Below are 12,430 nucleotides of genomic sequence, written 5' to 3'. Positions count from 1 at the left end.
CCCCGGCGCATGCGCAAACATCCCCACCACGCTTGACGTGACCTGTGACCTCGTGACGCTGTGACTCGAGGCTCCGGGCAGCGCACGAGCCGCGGCGGTTGGTCGTGACAAGTTGCCGCCTCCTCCTGACGCCGGGCCTCGGTGCTCAGGGCAGCTCCCGGCAATGGCGGGTATCAGAGTCAAGATGCTGTGCAGGAACTCGGACCAATATGTGAGAGAGACCAAGCAGGACATACAGCGAGGTGAGCAAGCCTCGGCCTGTGGGCGATGCCAAGGCCTGTGATCCTGGTTCAAGAGGCCCCACGTGTGTGAATGTCAGTGAACATAACGATGGGGCTACGGGCACAGGCGCTGACCCCCGGGCTGCGGACACGGCCACAGGCGCTGACCCCGGGCTGCGGACACGGCGACAGGCGCTGACCCCGGGCTGCGGACACGGCAAGAGGCGCTGACCCCGGGCTGCGGACACGCGCTGACCCCGGGCTGCGGACACGGGGACAGGCGCTGACCCCCGGGCTGCGGACACGGGTACAAGCGCTGACCCCGGGCTGCGGACACGGGGACAGGCGCTGACCCCCCGGGCTGCGGACACGGGGACAGGCGCTGACCCCGGGCTGCGGACACGGGGACAGGCGCTGACCCCGGGCTGCGGACACGGGTACAAGCGCTGACCCCGGGCTGCGGACACGGGGACAGGCGCTGACCCCGGGCTGCGGACACGGGGACAGGCGCTGACCCCGGGCTGCGGACACGGGGACAGGCGCTGACCCCGGGCTGCGGCCACAGGCGCTGACCCCCGGGCTGCGGACACGGCCACAGGCGCTGACCCCGGGCTGCGGACACGGGTACAGGCGCTGACCCCGGGCTGCGGACACGGGGACAGGCGCTGACCCCGGGCTGCGGACACGGGGACAGCGCTGACCCGGGCTGCGGACACGGGGCAGGCGCTGACCCCGGGCTGCGGCCACAGGCGCTGACCCTGGGCTGCGGACACGGCCACAGACGCTGACCCCCTGGGCTGCGGACACGGGGACAGGCGCTGACCCCGGGCTGCGGACACGGGCACAGTGCTGACCCGGGCTGCGGACACGGGACAGCGCTGACCCCGGGCTGCGGACACGGGGACAGGCGCTGACCCCCGGGCTGCGGCCACGGGTACAGGCGCTGACCCCGGGCTGCGGCCACGGGTACAGGCGCTGACCACGGGCTGCGGCCACGGGTACAGGCGCTGACCCCGGGCTGCGGCCACGGGTATAGGGAAAGAAATGTCTGCAAAGATACATTATAAGAGATTCAGATACATTATAAAGGACTGCTTTTATCATCACAATTGGTCTGCGGCCACGGGTACAGGCGCTGACCCCGGCCTGTCCACAATTTCTCTTCAACCATGCCTTCAGCTCCCCTCTCGACTCTCTACCTCCTCCTCGCTCCTCGTTCCCTTCCCTCACCCTGACCATTTCCCCACTGCTCGGGTCGCGACCCAACTGTCCAGCGCCTTGGAACGTCCTCCCGACCTGAAAGGCGCTCTATAAATGCAATCATGTTGTTGTTGGTCTGTTCTTACGCCTTTTAAACATAGATGGGTACAAAATTTAAAATTGGTCAACTCAAAAGTACATTCCCCTGAACAACAACAACTTGCACTTATATAGCGCCCTCCACACAGGTTAGCACTTACCAGTGGTGGAGTCTGACTCCGAGCTGGTGGTGGTGGTGGTGGGTGGCGGCGGGGGGTGAGGGGACTGTAAGCATGGTGAAAAGGAAGGTTTTCAGACAGGGCTTGAAAAAGGGGAGAGAGGGGGCAAGGTCAAGGGATTGAGTGAAAGTGTTCCAGAGTTTTGGGGCGTAGTGGCTGAATGCGCGACCTCCAATGATAGAGCGGAGTGTGCGAGGGACAAGCAGGAAACCAGTGCCAGTCGAATGGAGATACCGGTTGGTGGATTGGGGAGTGAGGAGGTCGGAGAGGTAGGGAGGTGCCAGGAAGTGAAGGGATTTGAACACGAGTGGGAGGATCTTGAAGTCGATCCGTTTGGTGATGTGGAGCCGGGCCAGAACTGGTGAGGTGTGGGTATGGACTTTGGTCCGGGTAAGTTTGCGGGCAGCAGAATTCTGAATGAACTGGATTTTTTGAATAATAATAATAATTCTTGCATTTGATATAGTGCCTTATCAAGTCTTCTAGACGTCTCAAAGCACGTCACAGAATATACTGTAAAGAACATAAGAACATAAGAATTAGGAGCAGGAGTAGCCATTCGGCCCCTCGAGCCTGCCCCGCCATTCAATAAGATCATGGCTGATCTTCAGACCTAACTCTAATTACCTGCCCTATCCCCATATCCCTTAATCCCTCTATTTTTAAACAATCTTATCAGTCTCAGCCTTGAAGATGTTCAAGGACTGAGCATCTACAGCCTTCTGGGGTAGTGAATTCCATAAATTCACTACCCTCTGAGTGAAGAAATGTTTCCTCAACTCTGTTCTAAAAGGCTGACCCTTAATTTTAAGACTGTGACCCCTGGTTATAGATTCTCCTACCAGGGGAAACAGACCCTCAGTGTCTACTTTATCAGCTCTTTAAGAATCTTACATGTTTCAATAAAATCTCCCCTAATTCTTCTGTACTCTAGAGAATATAGCCCTGGTTTATTCAGCCTATCCTCATAGGTCAGTCCCCTCATCCCAGGAACTAACCGAGTGAATCTACGCTGCACCCCCTCGAGGGCAAGTATGTCCTTTTTTAAATGAGACCAAAACTGCACACAATACTCTAGGTGCGGTCTCACCAAGGCCCTATACAGTTGCAGCAAGACTTCCCTACTCTTGTACTCTAAACCTTTTGCAATGAACGCTAACATGTCGTTCGCCTTCTTAGTTGCTTGCTGCACCTGCAAACTAACTTTTTGAGACTAGTGTAAAAAGGCACCCAAATCCCTCTGAACACTAACACTATCTAATCTCTCCCCCTCTAGAAAATAATCTGTTTTTCTACCTAGGTGAATAACTTCACACTTCCCCACATTAAATTCCACCTGCCACCTACTCGCCCGTTCCCCTAGCCTATCTATATCTTGTTGCAATCTTTTTGCATCATCCTCAGAGCTTACTTTCCCACCTAGTTTAGTGTCATCCGCGAATTTAGATATGTTACATTCAATGTCCTCGTCTCGATCATTGAAGTAAATTGTAAATAGCTGAGGCCCAAGCACTGATCCTTGTGGCACTCCACTAGTCACATCCTACAATTCGAGAATGACCCGTTTATCCCTACTCTCTGTTTTCTACCCATTAGCCACTCTTCAATCCATGAATTGACTGTATATTTATAAGTGAAAAGCAGCAGCCAATTGCGCACAGGAGTGTCCCACAAACAGTCGTGGATTGAAGCGACCAATTTATTATTGTTTTTTTTTCTTGAGGGATTATTATCAGGTGTGTGGAGTAAGGAAACTTGCCCAAGGTTTCACCTTGCCGGGAATCGAACCCAGGTCTCGCTTGTGAGGCGAGTGCTCTAATCACTGATCTACACTGAGCTTAACCAGGTCTTACCTGGTTAAGACTCCAGCAGTACCCAACACACACTCTGGGGTCCCCAAGCTTTGACTCTTGCCAACCTGCGCCTAATACTTTCTTGGGCTGAATAATAGAGCTGGGGAGACCGGCAAGGAGTGCATTTGAGTGATCCAGGTGGGAGATAACAAACTCATGCAGGAGGGTTTCCGCTGCATTTAGGGTAAGGTATGGTCGAAGACGGGCAATGTGGCAGAGATGGAGGAACTACATAACTGTAGAGTTGAGGTGAACTTAATATGTAATGTTTGTGGCAAGTTTCTTTACTCCACATGCCTCTGTTTACTTAGCAGTAAGTAGGAACCTGGTTGTTAGTCGATTGGGGGATTGTTTTTTATGGGGTAATAATCCCTTAAAAAAATAATAAATTGGTCACTTCAATCCACGACTGTTTGTGGTACACTGTTGTGCGCAATTTGCTGCTGTATTTCGCCCGCAAAATATACAGTCCCTTTATAGTATATTCTGTGAAGCGCTTTGAGATATCTCTAAAGACGTGATAAGGCGCTGTATCAAATGCAAGGATTATTATTGTAAGATGTTATGAAGATTTATTTTTTAAATATAAATAAAGTAAATTAGTAAATATTGAACTTCATGGCAAAGTTTTTTTTCTTACTCATTTGAATTGTAAATTTTATGTTTTCAGTTCCTAGGAACTATGATCCTACACTACATCCATTTGAGGTCCCAAGGGAATACACAAGAGCTTTAAATGCAACAAAATTGGAACGTGTTTTTGCAAAACCATTTTTAGCTTCACTTGATGGTCACAGGGATGGAGTCCATTGTTTGGCTAAACACCCAAAGAGTTTATCAACAATAATCTCTGGAGCCTGTGATGGAGAGGTGAGTCTATATATTTAATGGTGGCGTAAAAGTGAGGGAATGGGGGAATCTGAGGTGAGTGAGGGAGACAGAAAGGGGGAAAGTGAAAAAAACAAGTTTACTTAATGCAAGTAAGTGAGTTAAAAGATGAGTGAGTCACATGCAAGGCTGTTTTGGTGATCAGCTTTGAGTGTGACACAGAAAATCAATCACCAGGTTTAAGTGTATCGAAACTCAGACTGAGCAACCTAAACATGGAAATTTCCCTGTGGCTGGAATGGAGTACTACTGTCGCCTCAGAGAAATGCACTTTGCTTACCTAATTCATGAAAGTTTTTGGCATAGGTTGGCATGAACCAAGGTTTAGGGACTCGAGTATGTGTTGTGGTACTATTAGAGATTAACCAGCAAAAACCGTATGACTTGCCATTGTGAGCACAGTCTGCTAAGCTTCCCACTCCTTGTCCAGCTCGGACCATCAAATCCTTTAGGGCTTTGTCTTGCAGGGTTAACAGAAACCAAATGTGAAGTTTCTCTGCCCCCAGTGACTCGATTCTCCGCTAAATCCTGCCAACGAGCCAGGCTATCTGGTCTGTCATCGTCTGTGTCTTGGATTACTGCGGACCTGCCTGGCTAGGAAATCAGACTACTGAGACAGCCACAGATTCACTTCCAACATTGTGTCACCAGGTACCTCAGAAACATCTCAGCCCTGAGGAGACCTTGCATCCTTCCCTGGCGGATAGTTACTAGCCATTCATTTGATATCCAACAAATGCAGATTTTTGGCAGATAGCAGGTACCGAGAACTCGCTGCGAGCTTCCTGGTGAGAAACACAATTCAGTTTGAAATGCATGAGAGGATTCCCACCAGCCTCTTTTCCACTGCTATGAGGCACATCCTTACCAATTGAGCGATACCTCCACCAGTTGGAGGTGTGGAAGAATGATGCAGGGAATAGATGGAGAAATACAGTGTTACTAATTCAGTGTATAAGTGGTAAAAGTCAGGAAAATAGCAAGTGAGTGAGACAATTTGCCGTAGACAGAGGGAGACAGACAAATTCATAAAAAGACTTGACAAAAGAGAAAGTGAGAGTCATAAGAACAAATCCACAGGGAGACGGGATAGGCACAGAAAGGGGAAGACAGAAAGACTTATGACGACAAAGTATCTTTGCACTCACATTCAACAGCCCACATCTACAAGTCTTGAATCTCAACATAAGCTTTCGTCCTATTGCCTGTCCTGGTCGCTTTACCAGCAATTAATACTTATCACTGCAGGGGGAGACACATCCTGTTTAATTGCCTGAAAGTAAGATTTCAAATTATTTTGTAGTTGTCAGCCTGGCTCAGTTGATAGCACTCTTGCCTCTGAATCAAGGTTATGGGTTTCCCACGTGGGAACTTTGAACTCATATTTCTATGTCGACTCTTTAGTACAGTGCTAAGGAGCACTAAATTGTCAGAAGTATCATTCTTTGGGTGAGATGTTAAAATGTTGTACTGTCTGCCTCATCCGGTGGTTGATCCTGTGGCACTATTCAAAAAGAAATTGAGGTTCAACTGGCCAATAATCCTCCAGACAAAATTGTTCGTTAACTTCATGGCTATTTGGAGAATATTGATGCGTACAAATTGGCTGTGGATTTTGCCTGCAAAATAAAATCACTACACTACTGAAAAAACAGTGAATTCTTTGAACCATTTTAACGCTGTGATAAAGCGCTATGTAAATGTAAGAGCTAGTATTTTGTGCATTAGGCTTTTAAAACCTGTGAAATTGATACTGATATGTGATCTTTTCAGGATTTTCAATGAACCAATATTGGTATAATAATATAAATTGTACTTGAACAATATGGGTATTATTACTGCAATATCGCAAAAAAAATATTTCAATGTTTTGGTGCATTTTTGTGCTAATCAAGGCAAAGGATGTTGGTGCTGAAGAACATTTTTGTGCCTTGTTTCTGTAATACAAAGGCAAATCTTGTATCACAAATTATGGAGGTTTTGCATTCTGTAAATGGAGCGCTTCCTTTCAATTCATACAGTCACTACCATCTACAGTAATTCCCGAAAAGCGCTTTGAGACCTCTCAAAGGTGCTAATCCACATTGCAAGCATTATTGTTATTGTAATTGAGATGCAGTTCAGAACTTATCACTCGTTCCTCCTCAGTCTGGACAAGAGAAAATGTAAAGGAGTAATTTCTAGTTAGACTCTTCTCACAGGAATAGTTTTTTTTTTAAATGTTGGTAAAAAGTTAAGATCCTAGAGCAAGTTTATGTCCATTCATAATCCTGGCAATGTATAGGATTGGGAAAAAAGCAAGAGCGAGAGACCTGGGTTCGATTCGCGACAGGGCGAAACCTTGGGCAAGTTTCCTCATTCCACACACCTGATAATCTCTCAAGAAAACAAAATAATAAATTGGTCACTTCAATCCATGACTGTTTGTGGGACACTACTGTGCGCAATTGGCTGCCACGTTTCGCCCACAATTATAGTCAATTCACTTTATAGTATATGCCATGAAGCGATTTGAGATGTCTCAAAGATGTGATCAGGTGCTATATCAAATGCAAGGATTATTATTATTACTGAACCTACTAATCAAAACTTTTTAATTATAAAGAATAATGTAAAATATAGCCTCCCTCTGTAAAAATCCTGATATTTAAAAGGGAATTACTGTATTGAATTTGCTGTGGATCTCACTACCTTGGTTCTTGTATTCACTAACTTGTTTCCTGTATTGTAGGTAAAACTTTGGAACCTGACAAAGCGTGAATGCTTCCGAACGTTGCAAGCTCACACAGGCTTTGTCAGAGGACTATGTACCAGATTCTGTGGAACATCGTTCTTTTCAGTAAGTAGAACATTATACTTAGCTATTTCTCCATTTAGATATTCTGCTCATCAGTTAATGGTTTTATTTTGTTAAAAAAAATTATAGGCATTTATCATCAATGTTTTTGTTGCCATCATTTAAATTTGCTGTACCAGGTCTTGCGTGCTTGACAAATGAGAAATTTAAAATACTAGAGCATCATCTCATTCTTTTTAAACTAAAATAATGTTCTGTGACATTCCTAGTTCCTGGAAATACAATTCAAGTTACATTTGCATACAATGTGGCTATCAATGTTGGACCAAAAATCCTGGGTAGTTGTTTATGTTTTTGCAATCCTGATATTTACAAAACAATGGAGAATGCAGAACAACTCTGTTATAACACATTACCTTGTGTCCATAAAATTAGAGGCCTACGATAGAAATAGCCATCATTGATGCCACTTCCTATGTTCAAAAAAGCTGGCAATTGCTCAGGTGATGTCTGGGATTCTGCCACAGAGAGGCCCCTCTGGGTCTGTACTACAAGCAGAGAGCCAGCCAGTTAACACCAGAAATAAGCAGAGTCGTAATAATAATAATAATTCTTGCATTTGATCTAGCGCATTATCACATTTTCTAGATGTATCAAAGCGCTTCACAGAATATACTGTAAAGTGAATTGACTGTGTTTTGTGGGCAAAACGTGGCAGCTAATTGCGCACAGCAGTGTCCCACAGACAGTCGTCGATTGAAGTGACCAACAACAACTTGGATTTATATAGTGCCCTCCACGCCGGACGGCGTCTCAGAGCGCTTTATTATAATATTATCAGACCAATTTATTATAATTTTTTTGAAGGAATTATTACCCCCGGAAAAGCGATCCGCCAATCGACTAACAACTGGGTTCCTCCTTACTGCTAGAAAAACAGAGGTGTGTGAAGTAAGGAAACTTGCCCAATGTTTCGCCCTGCCAGGAATTCAACCCAGGTCTCTCACTTGTGAGGCGAGTGGTCTAACCATTGAGCTACAGGACTCCACGCAGTACTAAAGCAAGGCATGTAATAATGGGGTTGTCCTGTAGTATGCTTGAAGTAAACTTTACAATTACAATGTTTTGAAGGTTGGTGATGATAAGACCATCAAACAATGGAAGATGGAGAGCCCTGCACATGGGGAAGAAGAAGAACCCATACATACATTACTTGGCAAGGTATGTGGCTCTGTTTATTTTAAGTATATAACACACAGGGATGTGCAGCAAGGGAGTACTTTTCAGCAGGGAGTCATTTGTTAGCAATCTGGAACCAGAAACCTGCCTGATTTGTGTCGCTCTCGCTCCAGACCAAGAGGATTAAGGTCAATTTTAACATCTTCATTGTTACTCCAACTAATTTAGCATAAATCAAAATTTCAACCCGCAAGCTTCCGGTTTGTATAACGAAATACTGCACCTGTTGATTCATTTACTCACTAGGACACCTAGAAGCTTTTCATTGTTTTTTGATCCTGTTTTTTGAATACTTACACCACCAACAACAACAAAATTACATTTATAGAGCTCTTTTCACGTTGGGAGGACGTCCCAAGGCGCTGGACAGTCAGGGGTCAGGACCCAAGCATGGGGGAGGGATGGGCTAGGGGTGAGGGAAGACAGAGAGGTGGGAGGGCGACTGAGGCACGATCGAAGAGGAGGGTCTTGAGACCAGCCTTGAAGGAGGCAAGGGAGGAAGCGAGGCGAAGCGACCGTGGGATGGAGTTCCAGAGTGCAGGGGCAGAGAGGCTGAAAGCCCGGCCACTGATGGTAGGGCGGGTCGGGCAGGAGACATGGAGCAGACCAGAGCCCACTGAACGGAGGGAGCAGGTAGGTTGGTTTGGAGTCAGCAGGTCACTAGGTCACTGGATTTGGTTAAAATCTATGTAGAGGCATGGATACCAGTCAGAACCAGTCAGAAATTGGTGAGAATTTTTTTAAGAACAGATTTATGCAGCACTAGAATCGACAGAGAAACAAGTTTCAGATTTGAATCCTGGTTTGTGCTGAGTTAGTTGATATTAGCGAGGGATGCAATAAGGATACTACAATTGACCTCAGTGCCCATAATTAGGGAGGAGCAGCAACGATTTGTTCCAAAGAAAAGAATAAATTCACGCAATTTCCAATGAAAATGCTTCAGTGTTTTTTCTCTCACTTTTCTAGAATCTGCTTTCTCACTTTACTTTGGACTTCACTAACTAGTTGCAAAAAACCTCCATATATTCCAAACCCAAGCAGAGTTGGAGAAGTTAGAATATTATATCTTCTGATCTGGGGGGATGTGTTGCTCTCCTGTGTGGGAGCGGAGTCTGCAGACAGTGTACGTCGTGTATGATATAGCTCCTTTTACCCATTTGAAAACAAAGCCTATAATCACTGTTTGTGGGACACTGCTGTGCACAATTGGTTACCATGTTTCACCCACAAAACACAGTTAATTCACTTTACAGTATATTCACTGAAGCGCTTTGAGACATCTCAAAGACGTGATAAGGCGCTATATCAAATGCAAGGATTATTATTATATGAATTTGTACCTTAACATAAGTTTACAGAATATAGCAAAATTAGCCTTGCACATCTTAATAGTCTACTGTATTTTAACCCAACATTATCACATTGTTTATTAGTGTTTTTTTACCCATTTGAAAACAAAGCCTATAATCACTGTTTGTGGGACACTGCTGTGCACAATTGGTTAATGTGTGATTTGTATGTTTATACTTAGGCTATTTACACAGGAATTGATCATCATTGGAAAGAAGGTTTGTTTGCCACAAGTGGACAACAGGTGGATATTTGGGATGAGCAGAGATCCAGCCCAATTCGTTCATTTACTTGGGGAGTTGACAGTATCAGCAGTGTCAAATTCAATCCTGTAGAGGTAATATGTCCACAATATTTGGTGCTTTGTCATCTTTGTGTGGCTAATTTATCTAGTAATACCTTATTTCTATCTTAACTGCTGTGATTTAATTTCATACACCAGAGTGGTTCAACCTTTTGGCTGCTGCGGGCCAGATGCCCTATTTGAGAAATTTGAGAAACATCGATGAGCCGCATAAGCAATGTTTTGTGATCCCAGAAACATAGCAATATTTACATTGCGCCTTTTTCACGTCGGAAGGATGTCTCAAACTACTCAACATTGCTGGTTGGGCACCTGAGCTGAAGGATGGGAGCCAAGGGAATCTGCTCCGGGGTCACTTCCACTCCAACCTCCACCCACCCCCCACTCCCTCCGTCCCACACTCCAACTCCTACCCATCCTCCCCTACACACTTTCGTACCCGTTTCCCCACCCTCTGTCACTGAACTCATCCTATCCCTGAAACCCACCACCTGCTCCCTTGACCCCATCCCCACTCCACTCCTTATCTCCCAGCTCCACCTCCTTGCCCCACATATCACAGACATCGTCAACCTGTCCCTCTCCTCTGGCTCTGTTCCCATTCCCTTAAAAACTGCCATCATCACGCCCACCCTGAAAAAACCCTCCCTTGATGTGTCGCAGCTATCAAGCTACCGGCCCATCTCCAACCTCCCCTTCCTGTCCAAGGTCCTTGAAAGAGTTGTCGCCTCCCAACTGCGCTCTTTCCTCCCCACCCATTCATTATTTGAACCCCTTCAGTCGGGTTTCCGTGCTGTCCATAGCACAGAAACCGCCCTGGTCAAGGTCACCAATGACATCCTGACCATCTGCGACCAGGGCTCCCTCTGCCTCCTCGTCCTCCTCGATCTATCGGCAGCATTCGATACGGTCGACCACGCTATCCTCCACCGCTTGTCCTCCCACCTCAACCTTCAAGGCCCTGTCCTTGAGTGGTTTAGGTCATACCTCTCCCACCGTCTTCACTTTGTTTCCACGAATGGCTTTTCCTCCAGCCCCCGCACTGTCTCGTGCGGTGTCCCTCAGGGCTCTGTCCTCGGTCCCCTCCTCTTCACCCTCTATATGCTCCCCCTTGGTGACATCATCCGCAGACATGGGGTTAACTTCCACATGTATGCGGATGACACCCAACTCTACCTTTCCTCCTCTACCCTCAACTCCACGACCACCGATGTCCTGACAGCTGCCTGTCCGACATCGAGTCCTGGACGAGAGACAACTTTCTTCAGCTCAATGTGCGTGAAACTGAGGCCCTCCTGATTGGGTCGTGTCAGCGCCTCCGCACCTCAGGCGCTGACACCATCAGCATCCAAGGCTGCACTCTCCACCTCTCAAAGCCAGTCAGGAACCTCGGGTTCTGTTCGACCCTGAGCTGTCCTTTCTTCCTCATATCCGCACCACAACTGGCACCGCCTTCCATCACCTCCAGAACATCGCCAGACTACGGCACCACCTCACCCCTCACGCTGCTGAAACCCTGGTCCACGCCTTTATCCCTCAAGGCTGGACTATGGGAACTCTCTCCTCGCCGGCCTTCCCGGCACCTCCCTCCACAAGCTGCAGGTCATTCAGAACTCTGCAGCTCGTGTACTGTCCCGCACCAGGCTTCGGGACCACATCACTCCCACCCTCGCTCGCCTCCACTGGCTCCCCATCCCCCAGAGGATCGATTTCAAGATCCTCATCCTCACCTACAAGGCCATTCACGGCCTTGCTCCCTCCTACCTCTCCGACCTACTATCCCCCTACCTACCTGCCCGTACCCTCCGTTCCTCTGGCTCCGGTCTGCTCCACATCCCCCGCCCCAACCGCCCTACCATCGGTGGCCGGGCCTTCAGCCTCTCAGCCCCTCGGCTCTGGAACTCCATCCCCCAATGCCTTCGCCGCTTCCTCCCTTTCCTCCTTCAAGGCCGGTCTCAAAACCTTTCTCTTTGACCGAGCCTTCAGCTCCCCTCTCGACTCTCTACCCCCTCCTCGCTCCATCCCTTCCCTCCCCTCACCCTGACCATTTCCCCCCTGCTCGGGTCCTGGCCCAACTGTCCAGCGCCTTGGGACGTCCTCCCGACGTGAAAGGCGCTCTATAAATGGAATCGTGTTGTTGTTGTTGTTGAAGTGGGATGGGGTTGTGACAAAAACTAAACCTTAATATGTTATGATGACTACCCTAGGTGTTCTGCTACCTTTAAATTCCCCTACCAGGGATCCCATATCTGTCCCTTAGAATTAGCTTTAGTGACCCTTCTGTCAACAAAAACACA

General features: G+C 47.4%; 1 protein-coding gene across 1 annotated transcript in view; it reads left to right on the top strand.

Moving 5' to 3' along the window:
- The first annotated feature begins 50 nt into the window (after window positions 1–50).
- dcaf13 (ddb1 and cul4 associated factor 13) overlaps window positions 51–12,430 on the top strand; it is a 34,252-nt gene continuing 21,872 nt past the window's right edge. Inside the window, exons 1-5 of the mRNA XM_007903212.2 lie at window positions 51–242; window positions 4,223–4,422; window positions 7,172–7,279; window positions 8,369–8,458; window positions 10,011–10,166. Coding sequence (XP_007901403.1) covers window positions 164–242; window positions 4,223–4,422; window positions 7,172–7,279; window positions 8,369–8,458; window positions 10,011–10,166 — 633 coding nt within the window. The 5' untranslated portion in view covers window positions 51–163. The remainder of the gene's footprint in view (window positions 243–4,222; window positions 4,423–7,171; window positions 7,280–8,368; window positions 8,459–10,010; window positions 10,167–12,430) is intronic.

The sequence above is a fragment of the Callorhinchus milii genome, unplaced genomic scaffold (assembly GCF_018977255.1).
Source record: "Callorhinchus milii isolate IMCB2004 unplaced genomic scaffold, IMCB_Cmil_1.0 Scaffold2, whole genome shotgun sequence".
Taxonomy (NCBI): domain Eukaryota; kingdom Metazoa; phylum Chordata; class Chondrichthyes; order Chimaeriformes; family Callorhinchidae; genus Callorhinchus; species Callorhinchus milii.
Note: the sequence above shows the minus strand (reverse complement) of the source record. Positions and strands in the feature narration are given on the sequence as shown.